Genomic DNA, 22,049 nt, shown 5'->3' on the forward strand with positions numbered 1-22,049 from the left:
TGGCAGGGTCTCCAGTTTGGCACCAGTGAACTGGAGGAGATGGGAGCCATGTTCTGCTTGGGCCTCCTCATCTTGGAACTCAAATCTGTAAGCTGCAGCCATCAGCTCCTGGCTCGAGCTGCAACTCTGCTGAATGCAGAGGAAGATGCTCTGGATCACCATCCCCAGCGGTAAGATGCTCATGAGGGCACAAGTGACATTTAGATCTTTGTATTCCTTTTGCAGAATATTTTAGTATTCCAGGTCAAGTGCATCCAGGGGGTCTTTGACAGACAGAAAATATGGAAGAGCTGCTGAATGAAGGTAAGTTCTGTTAATTTGTATAGTAAGCCAGACCCAAGATATCCTTCCTTCCTCTGGAAGACCGGGAGGAGTATGTGGCTCATTTGTTTACATACATGCAATTATAAAGCTTCATGTGTTTATAAATATACACTAATACATTGATATGATTGCATCCCTGTAGTATGCTGTTTTAAGTCCTTTGGGTATAAACTGAAGAGTGGAATAGCTGGGTCAAATGGGGTTCCGTTCCCAGTTTTCCAGGGAATCTCCATACTGCTTTCCATATTGGTTGAGCCAATTTGCAGTCCCTCCAGCAATGTATGAGTGTGCCTTTCTCCCTACATCTTTGCCAACACTTATTGTCTGTATTCTTAATAGTTGCCATTCTGATTGGAGTTAGATGAAATCTTTTTGATTTGCATCACTCTAATTGCTAGCAATGATGAACTTTTTTCATATATTTGTTGATTGATTGTATATCATCGTCTGAGAAGTGTCTGTTCAGTTCCTTGGCCCATTTATTGATTAGGTTATTTATTTTTTTGGTGTTAAGATTTTTGAGTGCTTTTTATATCCTATAGATTAGTGCTTTATCTGATGTGTGTGTGGTAAAAATTTGCTCCCATTCTATTCACCTCACAGATTATTTCTTTTGCTGATAAGAAGATTTTTGGTTTAAATCCATCCCATTTATTGATTCTTGATTTTAATTCTTGTGCCATAGGAGTCTTATTAAGAAACTTGGGGCCTCATCCAACATGATGGAGATTTGGGCCTATTTTTTCTTCTATTAGGTACAGGGTCTCCAGTTTAATTCCTAGTTCCTTGATCCACTTTGATTTGAGTTTTGTGAGAGGTAGGGGAATTCTGCTATCATATATAACAAATTAGAATAAATAAAATAAAAGAAAAAATAAATTTTCAAAAATAAGTGTAAAAAAATTCTCTGCAAAATTAATCCAAAAAATGTCCCCTTTCTTTGCATTGGACCCTTAGCATCCTTACAAATTCAATTCAGCAAACAAATGTCTATTGAATTGAAAAAAATATATACTAATACATATTGCTTGTGATAAGGAAGATGCAAGGTGACACACATACACATCTACAGATACTACTATTTGGCAGTGTTTGTATGTATATAGAATTTTTGAGGCTTTACTTGGTTTAAAAAAACGGCATTATCACTGCCAATATCTAGGCACTTGGGGACAAGAAATGTTTTAATAGTCCCATTCTCCAAAAGTTATGCAACTTCCCAGAAGGCAAGGGGAACCACCTGAAGATAATTAAATACTGGTTCAGAGAACCTGGCTCTGTTAGCAGAGAAAGGCCGGATCTCTGAGAAATGTGAGGGTCATTAATAAGCCAAACGATGGAGAATTATTACTGTAATGAGACCTTTTTGATGCTCTTTTCAATAGACAAATATTTTAGACCTGACCAAAACAAATTCAGGGGGTGAGAAAGAAGGAAATAATAGCCACATGAGAGGAGAGAGGAACCAGAGGACCCAGAAGAGTCAGAAAAGGCTGAGTCATGCCTGCACTTCGATTGACAGGATGGATGGGGAATTGTGTCTCTTGGTAAATGAGAAGGAGGCTCACCATGAACATGATGTCCAAAGGCAAAGGAAACCATTAATACTGGGCCATTTTGTTCACAGCTCATTTTCATTATTTTTCCTCCTGCCAATGTTAGAATGCTCTTCCAGTGTGACTTCTCACCAAATGACAACTCAAACCTAGAAAGATCTAGCACTCTACATTAATCCTGCTTTGGAAGTCCCTGGCTTCCCGAGACTTAATTACCTAAATGCAGTAATTAACTTGCTCGTCACACTGGGCTATAGATCATAGAGTATGGAGAGTTAAATAAATCCAGACCTTCTTCCTCCCAAGAGATGCTGTCACTGATGGCTTTTGTTTTGACATCACAACCACTTGCATCCGCCCCTGCTCCCTCTAGTATGCCTCTGCATCTGAAGGTTCTGTATGTTTGGCTTCCTTATGGTGTTTTTAGACTCTCCCTCTGACAGCAAGTGTTTTCACCTGCCAGGACATATATTTCAACTTGTCTTTTCATCTTTTCCTTGGCTGCACTGTCCTGGGTGCAGGCACATCTGAATTTTCTTTCTCCACCCACCCCTACCTCCTGCTACTCATTGAGGGAAGATTGAGCAGAACTGGCATTGCTTGCTTTTTCTGAATTGATTGTGCCCGTCCGTTTGATCCAACGCAGTGAGGATTAGTTGCCGGTAAACTGAACAAGAAGAAATCTATCAAAGAAATGTCTTTTCTAATTCGAGTTGAAAGAATTTGGCATACGGCTTCAAAATACAATGGCAGCTATGTGGGTTATCATAAGAAGATAGGTTCACCTGTCTTCCCACCCCAACATCTCACACAAACTATCTATTAGTTTTTCAGGTGCAACTAGTCCAAGGATACTAAGGCTGAGGGTCTCCCCTGGCATCTGATTCTTCTTAAACTGATTCAGCAAATTAAGGGCAGAAAAAAATGTAATAAATATGGCTGATTTGAATAAGTTTGAATTAAGTTTGGGGGGCATGGAGCTTGGTAGAGGGCAAAAAGAAAGTATTTCAACCAGATTTGTATCATAATGTATTTTCCCATTCGTTCTCAAGTAATTGGCCAAAAGTGAGTTTGGTTCTTACTCAGAGAGCCTGAAGACTGGATGATTGAGAGGAAATTCATCCTGAATATTTCCTGACCCCAAAATATTCCAGGCAATAAATTTATACTCATTAAGGGATAAGAGAGGGGAAAGGAATAAAATAAAATCTATTCATTTGAAACCAGCAGCAGGCAGTTGGGAGTACTATTTGATTAAATAGGGTTAAACCCAGAAATAGAAAAATAAGTGGATCAAATCCCAGGAACTTAGCAGCAGGGTTCTTACTGTAGTACAAAGAATGTGACTAATGTTTGTCAACATATTTCTTCACACTTCTTAAAGAGATTTTTGGCTACCTCCTGGTCTCCTGCCGCCTCCTTGGGTATAACAGGGTTTCCACTGTCCTTCAGAAAGGCTTTTATGTTGTACAGAGGAATTACTAGGGGGAAAGAGCTCTTTTCCAAAGGTCTGCCTTGAAGAAATGCAAGGATGTGGTATTTGAGTCTCCGGAGCTCCACAGACCGAGTAAACCCTGAGTGTGACCTGCTGGGAAGACAAAGTGCGGCTGCACAACGAAGGACATCATGTTTTTTGACAATAGGTTTCATGCCTCATTTACCATAAAAACAATTAGAGTGTAGGCAACATCCACAGAGCAACTTACCATTTTTCATAAGCAGAGGAAAAGCAGAAACGGTGGATGTTTGCCCAGTGACATGGAGTACCTGTTCTCTTTGCTTTGGGTTTTTTTCCATGGCTGCTCCTTCCCAGTTGCTCATTTAAGAAATGTCTGTAGATTTGTTAAGGCATCTTCTGATCTTCTTTCCTTTCCTGTCCTTCCTCCTTCCTCTCAATCTTATCCCTGGAAATAATTGCATGTGCACTGCGAGAATGCTAAGCTGCTTCTTGGGAGGCACCGTTTATCCATTGTGACAGGTCTTTTGCAAAGTCATTTAACAGTTTTGCGGAGTCAGCCACTGTTCATCTCGATTTGTATCCCTCCATTGCCTCTTGCTCTTCTCAGCTGAGCAACCCTATCTCCATTTGTCCCTCTATTAATAATGAGAGAAAGCTCAGAGTTTCGACACAGCGCCTCAGCAATAGCTCCATATCTCACATAGTCTCCCGAATGACAGATTTGATGCTTTAGCTGGCTCTCTTAGTGCCCACATAGTTAAATAAGGTTGTTTGGTTCTCTCTTTACTTTGATGGAAAGGAAACTAAATCCCAAAAATCTCTATAGACCATATAAAACATAATCATACTTTTAGTAATAAAAAGATGCTTAATATTTATTTCTATTAGAGAGAGAGAGAGAGAGAGAGAGAGAATTTTAATATTTATTTTTTTAGTTACCGGCGGACACAACATCTTTGTATGTGGTGCTGAGGATCGAACCCGGGCCGCACGCATGCCAGGCGAGCCCCTATCCCTTGAGCCACATCCCCAGCCCCAATTAATGTTTATTTTAAAAATACACTTTTATTCTTCTAAATGAGAAAATATAATTTGGAAAACATACCCACAAAAATACCCCTACCCCTTCTTTTAATGGTCCAGATGAACCTATTAAGATTTATAAATATGTTTACATCCCATAATGTGTTTTTACATTTTTTACTTTATATTGAGTCACTTTATATTTAAGAATAATCCACACTTAATTGGTGATTAGTAATATCAGTTTATGACATAGAATATACATGTGTATGTACCTGGGTATATTTTCAATTTTATATTCTGTTCCATTCGTTTGTCTGCCAGGAGCATGCAGTTTATAATATTGTCATTTCATAATTTAAACATAACGATATTTAAGTACCACCTCATTTGTATTTGTTTCAGAATGTGCTTTGCTACGTTCCCTTCTTCATTTTTACTTACAAATTTTATAATGAGTTGGTAGCTGCCAAAACCTGAAGCACTGGGATTTTAACTTGAATTGCATTAAAATGATAGATTTCCTTGGGATATTGACTGTTTTTTTCCCACTCTGCTTTTCAAATCTGGTATTTTTCTCCCATTTTCGGGTTTTCAATGTTCACCAATAAAATATTGTAGGGATTCTTTTTGTAACCTCTCCATGAATTTCCTTAATAAATCATCATAAACTTTTAGCCTTAGTATTTTAAACTTTCTTATTCCTTGGGAACGCATTTTTTTTTCATTATATTTTTATAAGTTGCTGCCTTAGAAATAAAGAATATATTAGAATATATTCTTAGAATATATAGAAAATATTCTGGATCATTTTATATTTATTTGCAACTTCACTGAACTCTCTTGTTATGCCTAAAATTTTTCCATGATTTTTTCTCTTTATTTTTAGATAGACAATAGAATAACTTATCAATTTAGACTGCTAACTTTCCTTACTTCTTTTTCTTATATTGTTACCTTTATGACCTTTGCTAGAATTTTAAAGACAATGTTTATGGGTGCTGACCATTTTAACCAAGAACCTAATTCTAAATAAGAAGGACACTCAAGCATTTAAGTGAAATGGCTGTTTGTGAGACATTCATGTTCAATATCTCATTTATTTATTATAATTTTTATAGCTTATTAATTTAACAAAATCAAGATTGTATTATAAGTTTTATCAAGAAAATGATTATTTCCTTAAGTTAATAAATACTCAAAATATGTTAATAAATTTTCTGATATTCAGCCATCCTTGAATTTCTAAGGAAAAAGTATTTGGCCATGATCCAAAATGTTATTTAACATGTAGTCTAATACTATTTAATGTGAATATAGGAGTTTTGTGCCTTGTTAGGATTTAGATACGAGGTGTCCCCCAAAAACTCATGTATGAGACAATACAAGAGTATTAGCTGAAATGATTAGATTGTGAGAGTTATCAACCTAATTGGTGGATAAATCCACTGACATGGATTACCTGGATGATAACCATAGGCAGATAAGTTGTGGCTGGAGGAGGTAAGTCACTAGGGGTGTGCCTTTGGAATTTATATTTTGGCTTTATGGACAGAGCTCTCCCTCCTGCTTAAGGTTGCCATTTCCTGAGCTGCGTTCCTGAGCCACACCCTTCTGCCGGATGTTCTGCCTCACCTCAGACCCAGAGCTTTTTTTTTTTTTTTAAAGAGAGGGAGAGAGAGAGAGACAGAGAGAGAGAGAGAGAGAGAGAGAGAATTTTAATATTTATTTTTTAGTTTTTGGCAGACACAACATCTTTGTTTGTATGTGGTGCTGAGGATCGAACCCGGACCGCACACATGCCAGGCGAGCACGCTACCCCTTGAGCCACATCCCCAGCCCAGACCCAGAGCTTTGGAATCTGTCTGAAACCATGAGCCAAAATAAACATTTCCACTTCTACATTGTTCCTGTCAGGTCTTTTGGTCATAGTGATGAAAAAGCTAATTCAAACATGCCTGTATTTACTAATGGGTAAAGTCTGTGCTTTTGATCTGTGTAGTCATGGGATCTGGAACACTTTAAGTGTGTTAGGATTTATCTGTCTTTTAAATGTGCAAACACCATAAAATCATGTGTTCCATTTATTTGAAACAAAATATCATTTTTACACTTTTTACTTTTCATATAAAAATTATCTATGACATTTAGATTGTTCTATAATCATATTCAAATAGTTCTAAATCTCAGTTTATGTTTAATTGTTCATCTCCATGTATTCTATTCTATTCAATCATATCCTCATTCCTGTTTTTCAGCTTTGATTATTCTCACATTTTGCCAGAGAACACCTTATAAAAGCTTTCTATCTATTTTATAAAGTAAATCAATGGTATGGTTTTTTTTCCACACATTTATGTTAGGGTCTGTAAAGAAGTCGGGATGGCGCCTGGCATTTTGCCAGAGGGAGTCGTTTGTGAGGTGGTGCCAGTGAGCCATTAAGTGTGGAGATTCCTTATTGGTTGACTGCTGTATCTAGTTTATGTTAATTAAGATAAGCTGTGTGGAATGTATATATACCCCTCCTGTCCTACAATAAAAGGCTACCACTCCTGCTGTATCAATCTACACAAGTTGCTGGTCACCCGTCACTCCCCGGTTATTTTGCTGCAGCCGGAGTGCGGCACATTTATATATATGCAAAGCATCATTCTCTTTCCTTTCCATAGGAATTTCATTTCTTCCTAGGTTTGCCTGGGTAACTCATTAGAACAGTGTTAACATGACTGTATGTACTCTGATACTTTATCTTCTAGTAGGCTGCCTATTTTTTTCCTCTTCTGTATGTACCCTGTTTTGTTTTTTTTTTTTGCTTTAAAGTTGTTGTAATTTATTTCGTATTAAAACTATTTTTTTCTTACAATTTTGTTTGTTCGTTCCTTCCTACATTTCTTCCATGGTTTCCGTCTTTTTAGTTGATTTTGAATTTAAACACTCCATTCCTTCAGGACATCTCAATTATAAGGTAACAAGAACTCCGTTCCTGTCTTTGTTTTCCTTCCCCTAAAGTGCTTGCTATCTGCTTTCTAACCTCAGTATCTGTCTTCTTTTCTCCCTTCATATTTTTTATCTCTTTCCCCAGATTCTTCTAATTCTGGAAGTTTATCTACAGCTTGTCCTCACAAATTCAATTGTGTGCATGATGGATTCTTCTCGTTGCTGATAATATGTTTTAGTTTCAGCGATTTTACATCTAAGTTTCATTGCACCCATTTCCTCATTTCTTACCATTTCTTGTTTGTCCATGTATGCATTGCAGCCAGTTCTTTCCATATGAATCTATTATCTGTTCAGTTATTGTTCTATAGATTCCAGTAGTCCTGAACTTTTTCTGATACTTTAGCACAGGCCTCCTGGTACTGATGATGTGTTCTTGCAGGGTAGAAGCTTCACCAGTTCTGGGTCTTACAGCTTTCTCCTCCTCTTCCTCTCCCAACTTCTTTTTTTATCATTTTTTTTGTCTGTTAATCTTTGACTCCTGAGAATTCTATCCAGCCTTGTAATTGCTCAATAAGCAAGAGTGTAGAGTCTTTAATCACCCCTCCCTTTTTTTTAATCCTAACTGACTGTATGTAGTTCCTCTTGTTTTCATAGGAAGTTCTGATTTAGGTGATGTTTTTCTTCAAGTATTAATGGTATTTTGGGGGTAATTGCATTAGGGAAGTTAAGGAGAAAAAATGTGAAGAAATGAATGAAGGTGAAAAATGATATATCCATATCTGTGGTCCAAAATGGTAATGTGGGATTAAGGAGAAAAGGTTCCCTGAAAGGTACCATTATATTACAATCAAGGATGGAGGGCTCAGTGGAATCTTTGAGCTTCAAATTAATACTATTTCCATCAATTCCAAATTAATCTATAATTACTTCCAGTTCTGGTGATATCTCCCTTTAATTGTCTTTTGTCACAATAACTCTATTCAAATGTTAAAAAAATGGTATTAGTATGTAATATCTCAGAATATTCTTATTTCATCCTAGAGTTACAGGCCAAAGAATCCTATCTGAAGGGAAATATTTGAATGAAACCCAACCTAGAGACATTTAGAAATTGGGATTGTCACAAGATGCCTTACAACTTATGGTTCCCTAACTGGTTGAGAAAAATGAATGGATTCTTCAGGAAGATATACTAATCTTAAATTGGGGGACAGGAAGGGAACAGTTCTATGAGCAGTTAATGAAAGGCAAAATCAAATACTTTAGTGCATTTTTATGCTGATTGTTCTATAATAAATACATTAAAATAATGAAAACCCAATGTTAGTATATGTATGAGGAAAGAGGTTTAATAACATCACACAGCTATCTGTAAATTGGTTTACTTTCCTCTGGAGAGAAATTTGGCAGTTTGCAAGAAAATCCATAAAAATTCTCATTTGATCCTCCATTTCCAGCTTACAGAATATCTCTCAAGAAAATAAACATAACTGAAAACAATATTTAATATGTAGGTATTTACAGAAATATGACTTATATCTCCAAATACTTTTAAATAACCTAAATTCCTAGTAGCAGAAAAAGAAAAATGAAGGAACAATGTTGATTAATTTTATAGAATATGAAAATAATGAATGTATCAATGTATATATGAAGTAATGATTTTAAACATGTATTAGGGCCTTACCATGAACTATATAGTTCATATGCAGTGCTAAGCATTTTATAAATATTATCTCACTTATTTATTTATTTATTTATTTATATTGTAGCTGCTATTTTTGGCATTCCCTTTTATAAACAAGGAAATGAAGTTTTGTGGTGGTTAAGAAGTGTGCCAAATGTCAGGAATTTAGTGAGACTATACCAGCTTTTAAATTCACTTCTGTCTAACTGCAGTGCTCAAGTTCTTATCATCTATTGCATTCAGTCTTTCAAAAGATAAATGAGAACAAAAACAAGGTAAATAATGGTATACACATGCTGACCGTGACTTTAGCAACATGCTAACACACTGACCAAGAGAGGAGGGAGATATTAAATACACAATTTAATTTTATTTTTTAATATCTTTTTTTGTATAGTTCCTGAAAGTATGTGTTGAGTGCATGAGTGTGTGCATGTGTCTGTGTGTAATTTAAAACTGGAATGACTTGGACTCATTTTGGCCCATAAATATTGCTGAACTGTTTTGATATTGTTCAGAGAGGGTCAAGGTATGCCTCCATTGTTGAATGCATCATGACCCATAGGGAAAATAATTCTAAAGAGAAAAAGATTATTGAGAAAAGTGAAAATGCATTTTCTTCATATTACATTTGCTATTTGCAAAGTGTTTCCACCTAATAATAAACACGAAATTTAACCTAAAAGAACTCCTATTTTGCAAGTGACTCCATAGGAGCCCAGGGAATCTAACTGATCTCTAGGTGTACTTACGTGATTTACTCATTACCAATCAACACTGGGGATCTCATTTGCCTCTGCCTCAGGCTCAGCAAGATAAAACAACCAGTCTCTTGCCTATGAAAATATAGACACCTGGAAATAGAATAGGCTACTAGCCTTTGGAAAAGGGTCTCAATCAAGAAACTTGCTCTTTCAACTCACTATATCAACTGTGGCCTTTTGTAGCCCAGGAATTTTGTTGCTGTTAATTCTAGAAAAATGGAAGACAAATAAAATCCTTGATGTTTTCCCAAACAGGAGAGATTGTTTTTATTGAAGAATATTTCAATTAGCCTGACACAAGTGTTCTAGGTTTATTTGTAGACTTTTCAAGAATTTTAAAGCATTATCCTTTTCCTTTTATTTCCCTCTGATTGTGCTTTTGTCTTTATTAAGAGCTAGTCCTTTAGAATTAGAATTCAAAGCCGGTTTACCCATGAGAGTTAATTTACCAGATGTTGTAGAAGAAAACAAAATTCTGAATAAAATGTCAAAAGCAAAGAAATGAAGGGAAGGGAGTGGGGAAAAGAGAGAGGGAGGAGAAGAAAAGGAGAGAAAAAAAAGAAGTTATGCACAGAAATCAAGGAGATAAAAAGAACCACAGAAAGTTTACACTTGTGATTATAAGATCCTGAGCTTGGATACTTCTGATATAGAAGGAAGAGGTTAGCTTTTAAATTACTTTGAATATTTCTATCATTTTTAATACTTTCTTCATCCTAGCCAATTGCCAATTTCCCTGCTCTGAAGGGAAGCAAGTAAACAAAGTGAGATATAATATATTCTATCATGGGTTTTGCTTTCCCACAAACTTCAGTGAAATCCTTGCCTTAGTGTAGTTTCAGCATAATCTTGATGGACATATGACTTAAACTCAGGCAGTCTTGACTCTGGTTCACAATATTCCTGCTGACAAGAGGCTAAGCAATTCTGGGGAGGAGGCTTACCTTGTTTACTTTTAGATTTTGTAGCTTTAAAATTAAATAGCTATAAGTTATTCTCAGGTATAATATCTTATCTTTATTCTCAAAGACAAAGGTTCTTACCTCCTCACATTCTAGCAGGGACACTGGGATTGAAACCCTCAATTCAAGACACAAAAAGCAAAACAGTTGAATTACACCAAGGTGCATAAAGCTCTTATTTGATGGAATGGAATTAAATTTTGTATGATCCTAATGGAAAGATAATAAAGAGACAAAACTTTAGTAGCATGTAGGTAACAGAAAAGAGTTATAAACAAATGATGAGCAAAAAAGAGAGAGGAAGTTTAAAACTGGATGTCCCAGACTTTGGGGAAATAGCTTGTTGGGGGAAAAAATGTAAAATCAATGTTCAATTATCAGAGGTAGAATCTGTGTCATTTGCAGGAAAGTGGGTGGAAACGGAGAGCACTATGTTGAACAAAATAAGCCAGACTCAGAAAGTTAAGGGTCATGTGTTTTCTCCCATATGTGGAAGCTAAAGAGGAAAAAGGAAAACAAACAATCAAAAACTGGAGACCAGGGGATCTCATGAAGGGAAACCAGCAGAGTAGAGAAGGAGTCAGGAAGAGGAGGATAAGAGGGAAAGGGGAAGCACTGGAACCAAATTATGTTATGTGCATGTCTGAATATGTCACCATGAATCCCACTATTAGGCATAATTATAGTGATCCAATAAAAAAGAAGATCTAGTACAAGAAGACCCCTTATAAAAGGGCTTAAATGTTATTAATAGAAATCTCAATATGTACTATATTTTATAACTAGAGGTGGCTGTTTCAGGAGAAAGTAGTTTTGATTTACCTTTGCTTGGTCATTTCAGCCTCTTTAGATGGATTTGTTTAACTGAGACCTCAAGTATGGCCTACTAAGGAGAGCATATTTTTCAGTCATGTGATAACTCATCATAGACTTCCTGATTCTATTTGTGGTGAGATATTAGCCTATTAGGAAACAGAGATAACTTAGCACAAACCAATATTGTTTCAGTACAATGGAAACGGAAAGTGAATTAGGGCCAATATGTTTGTGATGACTTGGCATTCATCATTTTGCCATGTGGCTTTGAATCAGGGAAGCTATTTCTCTGTGCTTTTCCAGGGATAACAAAACCAGTGCAATGCAGAAATAGAATAGTGATCCTAGAATGCTATGTGCCTGAAAGTATGATAAAGATTTGATATGCATTACCTTGAAGCAAGCCTTAGTAATTCATTATTACTCATATTATTATTATTATTAATTGTTAGGTATAGATGAATAAAAGGAAGTACTAAGATGTTAAAATTTTAATAAAAGCCAAATTGCCACTATATCACTGATCAGTAAGTCAAACACCAGATCAATTAATCCAAATTTCTTCTGTTTTGTCTTTTTTATCAGAAGCATATTGCAAATTATTCTAAAAATATAGACATTAAATAGTTTCTAATGTGGAATATAAAAGTTAGGTCACAGAAAAATCTTCTATGTACATCAATGTTCTTCATCAAAGAGTTCGGAGTTTCCACCTCTAAGTTTAGTACAAAGATAAAGTTCAGTAAAACATCCTCCATGTTAGGGAATCAGACATGCAAATAAATCCCAACACTCTAAACCTTGAACCCACTAAATATTAAAGGCCCTGAAGCAAAACTAGCTGCCTGAACTTTGTTGTTGCTCTTATTCATATATTTAATTGCTTGGGGGATAATCTAGAGAAAGTTGAAGCTCCTTTAACTTTATTGCCCTCTACAAGCAAAGGATATGCAATCATCTTTTGAGTCTACCTAATATCAGCTGTTGAATGTTTGCTTTAGAAAAGAGTGATCTAATGTCTGAAAAGAAAAGTTGAGGTGACTCTATCAATAATATTCTGGGGACTGAGAGGTAATTTGCATTCTAGTTTTAGCCTTAGATTAATCACTCAGACATTAGTGAGGTAGGGAAGAATACATCTGGGAATTGGGTATATTCACCAATAAGCAGGAGTTAGTTAATTGCACTGGTAATGAAAAACAATGTCTTTTCCTTGCTTTGCACATGCCAAATAATATTCTAATTTTTAAATTAATTTTTTAATTTAGGTATAACAGCAGAATGCGTTACAATTCTTATTATACATATAGAGCACAATTTTTCATATCTCTGATTATATACAAAGTATATTCACACCAATTCTTGTCTTCATATATGTACTTTGGATAATAACGTCTATCACATTCCACATCATTTCTAACCCCATGCCCCATCCCTTCCCCTCCCACCCCTTTTCCCTATCTAGCATTCAACTGTTCCTCCCATGCTCCCCTTCCCTACCCCACTATGAATCAGCCTTCTTATATCAGAGAAAATATTTGGCATTTGGTTTTCTGGGATTGGCTGACTTGATTTAGCATTATATTCTCTAACTCCATCCATTAACCTGCAAATGCCATGATTTATTCTCTTTTATTGCTGAGTAATATTCGATTGTGTATATATGCCATATTTTTTAATCCATTCATTCACTGAAGGGCATCTAGGTTGGTTCCACAGTTCAGCTATTGTGAATTGTGCTGCTATAAACATTGATGTGGCTGTGTCCCTGTAGTATGCTGTTTTTAAGTCCTTTGGGTATAGACCTAGGAGAGGGATAGCTGGGCCAAATGGTGGTTCCATTCCCAGTTTTGCAAGAAATCTCCATACTGCTTTCCATATTGGCTACACCAATTTTCAGTCCCACCAGCAGTGTATGAGTGTACCTTTTCCCCCACATCCTCGCCAACACTTATTGTTGTTTGTATTCATAATAGCTGCCATTCTGACTAGAGTGAGATGAAATCTTAGAGTGGTTTTGATTTGCATTTCTCTAATCGCTAGAAATAATGAACAGTTTTTCATATATTTGTTGATTGATTGTATATAATCTTCTGAGAAGTGTCTGTTCATTTCCTTTGCCCACTTATTGATTGGTTATATGATTTTTTTGGTACTTAGCTTTTTGTGTTTTTTGTATACCCTAGAGTTTAGTGTTCTACCTTATATGTGAGTGTTAAAGATTTGCTCCCAAGATGTAGGCTCTCTATTCACCTCACAGATTGTTTCTTTTGCTGAGAAGAAACTTATTAGTTTGAATCCGTCCCATTTATTGATTCTTGATTTTAATTCTAGCACCAAAGGTGTCTTATTAAGGAAATTGGGGCCTAATCCCACATGATGGAGATTAGGGCCTACTTTTTCTTCCATTAGATGCAGGATATTTGGTTTTATTATGAGGCCCTTGATCCATTTTGAGTTGAGTTTTGTACATGGTAAGAGATAGGGTTTAATTTTAATTTTATTTTGTTGCATATTAATTTCCAGTTTTCCAAGCACCATTTGTTGAAGAGGGTATCTTTTCTGGAATGCATGATTTTGGTGCCTTTGTCTAATATAAGATAATTGTAATTATGTGGGTTAGTCTCTGTGTTCTCTATTCTGTACCATTGGTCTACCACTCTATTTTGGTGCCAATACCAAGCTGTTTTTGTTACTATTGCTCTGTAATATATTTTAATATCTGGTATAGTGATGCTACTGGATTCACTCTTTCTGCTAAAGATTTCTTTAGCTATTCTGGGTCTCTTATTTTTTCAGATGAATTTCATGATTGTGTTTTCTTTTTCAATGACAAATGTCACTGGGATTTTGATCTGAATTGCATTAAATTTGTATAGTGCTTTTGGTAGAATGGTCCTTTTGATAATATTAATTCTGCCCATCCAAGAGCAAGGTAGATCTTTCCATCTTCTAAGGTCTTCTTTGATTTCTTTCTTTAGGATTCTGTAATTTTTATTATATAGATCTTTCACCTCTTTCATTAATTTGATTCCAAATATTTTATTTTATTTTTTGAGGCTATTGTAAATAGGGTAGTTTTCCTCATTTCCCTTTCTGAGGATTTGTCAATGATATACAGAAATGCATTTGATTTATGGGTATTGACTTTTATATTCTGCTACTTTGCTGAATTCATTTACTAGAAGTTTTCTGGTGGAATTTTTAGGGTCTTCTAGGTAGAAAATCATCTGCAATAGTGCCAATTTGAGTTCTTCTTTTCCTATGTGTATCACTTAAATTTCTTTTGTCTATATAATTGCTCTAGCCAGTGTGGGCCTACTATGAGCCTGGGTCCCACTCAGGCCAGTGTGGGCAGATCTGAGCTGGGCTTGGTCTCTTGTGGTAGTCTGCTGGTTGGAAATAATATTCTAATTTAATATTCACATAAAGATTTAAAATTCCCACAAATAGTCTTAAGATGTAAATACTCCAATTGTCCTCATTTTATAGAGATGAAACTGGTGTACAAAGATTTTAAATAGCTGATCCAAGATCTTGTATCTAGTAAGTGATGGAGCTGGAATTTGAACCCTGTCAGCCAAACTCTAGGACCAGCATGCTTAACCACGATACCAATTTGGACAGTGTAAAATCATTCAATCTCTTGTTTCTACCTAGTTTGTACCTGAACCTGTTAGTTTTTGATCCAGAAAACAAGCTTCTCTTTATGAAATCCAAGTGTAGATGGCTTAAAAGGGGATAAAAACTTTTGAAACCACAGGCTGCAGGGAGAAGGTCTAGGACTCCATGCCTAGTTATCCATCAGCCAAATTTGGCCATTTTTATGAGCTCACCAGGAAGTACTGTGGAGCTCAGGACCTTCCAGTATACTCCTGTCAGGCCCCTCCATCTGCAGAGTCCACTGAGATTTTCTGAAGGAACTGCCCTCACCTACCTCTGTGGCCCACAATCAAGGGGACCAGCCATGACTTCCTGAAAACTAACAAGACCCTTGTGTTTACTGCCCACTCATTGCCCTGCCACAGCAATCCCCAGGAATAACAGCCTTTCTTCTGCTTCCAAATATTACAGATTGATAGAATCTAACCTGGAAATGTGGGAATAAATGATGCAATTATTATATGACTGAGTAATATGAGATATTTTAATATTGTCACAAGTGATTCTGAAAAAATCTGGTCCACAAATAAGTAAGTCTATGGCTTTGAAACAGAGTGAGTGCCATAAGGATGAAGTGTAGGCTACATTTGTTTCAGAAGTTATTATGGTGGTATAATTATGATAATTCTTAAATCTGCACAATTTTTGAGTACCCAATGTATAGAAAATGGTCATAATACCTTTAATTTTCATAATTAGTGTCTATTTTCTATTTCTATTTATGGGAGCTTTCTGAGGATGCTTTGATCAAAATTGGAATGGTGACAGAGTGAGACATGGGCAGGCAGGTCTGCACAGTCCTGTCCTGGATTTATAACAGATGTGCCTGCAGAATTCCCCTCCCCAATAGAACAGTCATTACTAACTTCGTGGGTAGCACAGTTTGTGCCTTCCCCAAGACTCTGATTTTTGTCAACAGCAGAAATGAGAATAGAGTCAGGAATACTAAATTTCCTAAAGAAGTTGGAATGTATAAAATCAGTGTTAGCAGAATAAATAAATTGCACATCTGTTTACATTTCATGCATAAATACAGCTAAAGGGGAGACACACTGGTGTTGCAGATGATTGACACTTGAGGGAGGAGGCCATCCTTCCTTCTTTATTGCATAAATAATGATATTCAAATGGAGGAGGAGGAAAAGGAGGAGAAATGGGAGAGGAAAGAAGAAGAGGGGAAGGGAGAAACAAGAGAAGGAACAGTGGGGGGGGGAAGAGGATTAGGAAAGAAGGGAGGAGAAGAAGAATAGAAAACTCTTGCCTAAAAGGAATAAAGTTCAAAAGAGAAGTTAAATCCAGCTGAACTGAATTCAGGTTTTCCAAAATGGCTGAATTAAAATACAATTCTGAAATAATATTCAAATTATATTATCTAACTCCTGTCCAAAATCTTTGAAGAAACATGTTTGCAAATTGAGATTGGACAAATATTCTTTTACTGTCCAAATTTGAGAAAGAGATGTAGTACCCCAAATACATGTGAGTGTTATGCAGGTATCAGAAAAGCATTTTATGGATTTTAAAGAGAGATTTATGAAATACCTTAAAAATATGGGCACCACAAGCCAGGAGTGGTGGTGCATACCTGCAATCCCAACAGTTTTGGAGGTTCATCCAGGAGGATTGCAAGTTCAAAGCAGCCTCAGAAATTTAACAAGGCCCTAAGCAACTTGGTGAGACCCTGTCTCAAAATTATGAGCAAAAAGTCCTGGGGATATGACTCAGTGGTTAAGCACCCCTGAGTTCAACCTCCAAAATGGGCAACACAAGAATCTAGCAACTATTTTCTTTGAAAGAAGAAGCTCAAACAAGTCTGATTTTTATTATAACTCTAATGAGGTACAATTTATATACAATAAATGGCAAATAATTATAATAATAATTTGATGAATTTTGGCATACATTTGTAAACCCCCTTGTGCCAATCAAAATAATTATCATTCCAATCATTTCCTCAAAGATATTAAAGTACTTTTCTAATCCTTTCCATGCTCTCGGACAATCACCAATTTGTTTTCTGTCTCCAGAATTAGTCTGCATTTTTAGAATTGTATGTATTGTACAGTATGTATGCTTTTTTCTTTAGTATTTTTTCACTGAGCATAATGATATTGAGATTTAACCATGTTCTAATCTGAATTTAATTTTTTTCATATGTTACTAAGCAGTAAGTTGAAGAAATTTAGGTGAAACTGTTTACCTAGACTTTCATTGATATCCTATTTTACTAACACCTCAGATGGATCAGTTTTAACTGATATTTTTTCCACTAGTTGTTCCGTTGCCTAGTGTGCATTTCCTACAGATGGTTGCATAGCTGGCTCCTCTTTGACATTCAAATCTCAGCTTAAATGTCATAGTCTTAGCTTAAATTTCACCATCTCAGCAAGACTTTTCATGACCACATTGTCTAAAGCAGCATTCCACGTCAGTGCTATGATAACACATTTAATTTAGTATTATCTGTCTCCCTGAGTTAGAATGTACAATCCACGAGAGAAATATTTTCATCTGCCTTGTTAAAACTGAATTCCTAGCACCTAGAATATTACCTGATCTATAGGAAGTAATCAATCATCAATGAACAAATAAATCCTTGACATGCTTCTCATCCTGCATTTATAGGAAAATATGAAGACTTATGGGATGAATAGTATATATAATTCAGGGGAGTTATTATTAGTTGAGGGAATATATTCAAATTATGATGATTAATAGATATTTGTAAGCCTGAATGAGGATTTTTATCCCCAGTTTTACCTTAAATTCTGTTCCATTCAACAATTTGTATATATTAAAAAATAAAATGCTCTATTATAACCATAGAAACAATGATCATAATTATTTGGTATAACATGACTGTGTAGCACATAAAGATGGCCTAATTGATATTCTAATATATATCTACAGATTGAAATGATGACACTTAAAAAGATGAATGAAACTCAGCAAGGATAAATTCTGCTTAAATTGCCCCCAGCCAAGAGCTCACCAGCTTGGAAGACCCAGTTGTTTATGTGGGAACTGTAATTGGCAGTGAGCTCAGCAAGGCTCAGAGTGCAAAATCTCCTAAGTTCTAATGACAACTCAGTGGTTCTGGTAGAAATATCAAGCACATAATTAGATAAGAATGGATTTCTATCTGCTTTGCTTTGGTCAACAAAAATCCTAGAACATTATAGTTCATTCCTGAGCTACAAAAATGGAAATAGGTTCAGTGGATTGTATACCTAATGGTAAGAAGGATAAAAAGTAATGAATATAAGGAATGGTAGAAGTAATAGGCAGTGTTAATTCTGTTAGCTGTCTTCAATGAGTTCCCAGAAGGAAATAAATCAAAGCTAGTCCTGGTTATTAACAAGGAACCAATATTTATTAATCTCTGATACTCCTTTGCTCATAAAGGTCTATGTGAAGATGAGAAATGCTGCAGCACAGAAAGAGATTCACCAGCTTCAGGCACCTGCAGCATTTGGAAAAGTCTTTGCTGAACAGGCTGAAAACCGTTTAATTGCTTCTAGTATAAGCATATTTAGGGTCTGTGCCAACTGTGAGGTACAAATTAAAACATATCATAAATCACATACTTAATAAAGAAAGACATTCATTTTCATTTAATTCATTGGGGGTAAGATTTAGCCCATTTGCCTTTTTGAACAGGTGAAACCCTGAATTATTCCTTAAATCTTTTATTGATATGAGTAATCCTCTGCAGTGGGAATTTTTAAGAGTGGCAATGACTTTGGATTTGTTTGAAAATTTATATAGCACCATTTGGGTGAAAATGCATTTTTTTTAAAAAAACCAGACAAGAGAAGATCACTGGAAGTTGATATTTGAAGCATTGGTTTTTTTTTTTGAGTTCTTAGACACCACAGGAAAATATTCCTTATTCTCAATTTCCACTCGGTTAGTGGTTTACGTGGGTGCTTGATGGGTGGGTGCTGTCCATTGGTTTGGGTGCTGAATTGTAGGACTCTCAAAGGGAAGTTTTTCAGCAATCTCATTAGTACAGTGAAACTGCAGGTGATAAGTTTGTCCAATTTATTTACTGAGGAATTCTATTTTTCAAAATTGTATTCTTACTTTGGGACAAGCACTAGCTATTGCTGGATTTTTATATAGACAGTTATTTCAAATCCTAAGAGATACAAAACACAGTAATCCATATTAAGTAATGGGTTGTGTTTTTTTTTTTTTCCTGGACATTTTTCTGTGTTAACAAGAAGGAAGACAGAGGAAGAACAAGGACATATTTGTTACGTGATGGGGAAGCACAACTGTTCCTAAATAGTAGTGTTTGTGGTATGTTCCTGGGGGTACTGACAGGTCCTTATAAGGCAAATGAACGTTTCAGCTACAGTTTGCAAGCAAAACACAAAACTAATTACCAAATATTCTTTTGTCCCTCAGCAAACTGCAGGGGGCAAGAGTGAGCTTGTGTATGACTAAGAGCCTAGATTTCCCTGGGTGCTATCCTCTCACATGTGTTTTTAAATCTTCCAACTTGTGATTATTATTTTTCAGCACTGAATTAGTGAATCATTTTATATAGTGCCATTATGTAAAATAAAATGATACTTTGTTTCTCTGCATTGGCCAATTACTGGGTGGAGAAAATTGGAGTCCTGAAAGGCACATGTGTGCATAGTTTGGCAGATCACAGGAAAGCCTTGTAAAATGCTCCCAGATGTTTGATGCAAGAGAGCGAAAATACTAGGAACAAGGAGGAAATTGGGTTGGGTTTTATACAGTATAAAATTATAGATATAAAAACTAAGAAAACATAAGATCATTGACATAAAATACCTCTGGAAGGTCAATAGTGATATTAGAACTGTATTATATTAAGCAAATTTGTTCCTTTCCTTTCCCCTTCTGCCTGAGGCAATTGTAAGAAATATTAAGGGGCATTATTACTAATCCATAATAAATGTCACATTAACTATGAACCAACCAGTCTTTTCCACACAAGGGCCACATAACTGTATTTGGACCCAATCTAGACTGTATTTTTTTTCTTCAGAGACTTGACCCCTCATCCCATCATCAACATTTTTATAGTGGCTACTGATAAGAGTTCTGTCCTTTACAAATTGAATCATCACAGCAACAGTTTCCTTCTGACTTCAAAGAGCAGTTGGAAGGCTTGTTCCTCCCTTGGTAAGAGATTTATTCAAACTACTAGCAAAACCAAATGAAGTAAGGGTTATCCAATTGACATCCTCTGGGTTCCAAGATTGTTCCTGAGTACATCTAGGACCTAGCATCAAACAGACACACACGACAAAGGGACACCTGAGGAGAATTCAGTGAAAGTATTTACATAGGCAATATTAAGGGAGGCAACAAAGGAAAGTGAGCCTTCCTGGGAACAACAAGAGTGGGAAGTTACTGTCCTCCATGAGGCAGAGAGGCAGAACCAGACGAGTCTCCCTAATCTGTGATAGTCATATCTGTAAAAGGGCCGTGCTTCAGGAACTGTAGTCCCAAGAAGAATCATGTAGCCACTGCCTAACAACAGCTTCACAGGGAGGGAGACTAGCAAAGAGATACTACACACCTCTTTCTCCTCACTTCTGTTCTCCTGATCAAGCAACAATTTGCCTGAACTCAACCAGTAGCTCCAAGGCAAGGCTCTTTGGTTCGTGCAGTTCTGTGAGTTAGTCACTTAGGACACTGAGCAGGATTCAGAAAGATGATGAGCAGACCTGGAAAGGAGAATTGGAACTATACAGCAGGTTCTACCTATTAGCTCTTGTGTTCTTTCAAAGACCACCTTAGATGATTAGTTTCAATGTTTTGATAGATAATGATACAGAAGTTTAGGACAAATTTTTAAAAATTTGTCCCAGTTTAAATTAGGTTCAGTCTGATATAAAATTCTATATCATTTGTCCTATTACTTCCATCTGCATTCCACATGAAATACATGCTAATTCTTCTGCCTCATCTCCTAACTGCTTCCAGTGATGATCTTTAATGGAGATAATCCATGGAAGGAGAAAAATATATTGATGAATCAATTCTTCTCCTTTTTGGAATTCTACCTGGTATAGAGTGATGGCCAGATAAACGGTATGAAGAAATCAAAACTGGTTAGGCAAGAAAACTCAATCCTATTGTTCCCTTCCCCTGCCCTTTATCTATTACTGTAGTTTCTCTAGGATTCCTTGAACAGGCAACAGGGAACTGAGCCAAAGGTTCTGGGCAAGCTCTGAAGTAGCATTTTGGAATGGAAGCCTTCTGTCTTTAACAAAGTGAATTTTGAAGATAGGTTGTGAAAGTTGTAGAACTTCTGAAAAATTGTATCTATAAATATGTTCATTCGTTAAACATGTAATTTAGATTCCTTGTGACCGCCTTTAGTACCATGAAACAAAAATCTTGTTCTGTAGGAATCCACCAAGACTTCAACTTTTTTTTTTTAATGATAAAGTTGTAAGTCAAAGAATTGGATCATCAAAAGCAGAAAGATAAAGTATTGTCAGCCTCAAGTACATACCTTTGATATATATTTAACTTTATTATTTTTAATCTTTATGTAATTTCAGCACTTAAAAAATCTTGCAGAAAATATATGTATACCTTCATGGAAACTCCTTAAATGTTAACATTTTCTTATATTCTCCCCCCACAAACACTCACACTACTTTTTGAGTCATTTGAGAATAAGTTGCAGATATAATTCACTTTTGCCCCTTAGTGTCCATTTTCTAAAAAGCAAGGGTATTCCTATATGCAAGCACAGTGTAATTATAAACATCAATGGTCATCAATACTGTAAAAATAATCTATAAACCTTATTCAAAATTTCCAATTGTCCCAGGAATGTTCTTTATAACAAAAGGGAAA

At 35.9% G+C, this 22,049-nt stretch overlaps 1 protein-coding gene across 2 annotated transcripts in view; it reads left to right on the forward strand.

Moving 5' to 3' along the window:
* The window catches only part of Agbl1 (AGBL carboxypeptidase 1), a 719,307-nt gene that overhangs the window by 495,787 nt on the left and 201,471 nt on the right, over positions 1 to 22,049 (forward strand). For both annotated transcript variants that reach the window (XM_046439390.2, XM_058577088.1), the window contains exon 20: positions 7 to 170. In XM_046439390.2, coding sequence (XP_046295346.1) covers positions 7 to 170 — 164 coding nt within the window. The remainder of the gene's footprint in view (positions 1 to 6; positions 171 to 22,049) is intronic.

Source organism: Marmota monax, unplaced genomic scaffold (assembly GCF_021218885.2).
Source record: "Marmota monax isolate L192 unplaced genomic scaffold, Marmota_monax_Labrador192_F-V1.1 WCK01_AAM20220418_F8-fsc00005, whole genome shotgun sequence".
NCBI classification, from domain to species: Eukaryota; Metazoa; Chordata; class Mammalia; order Rodentia; family Sciuridae; genus Marmota; species Marmota monax.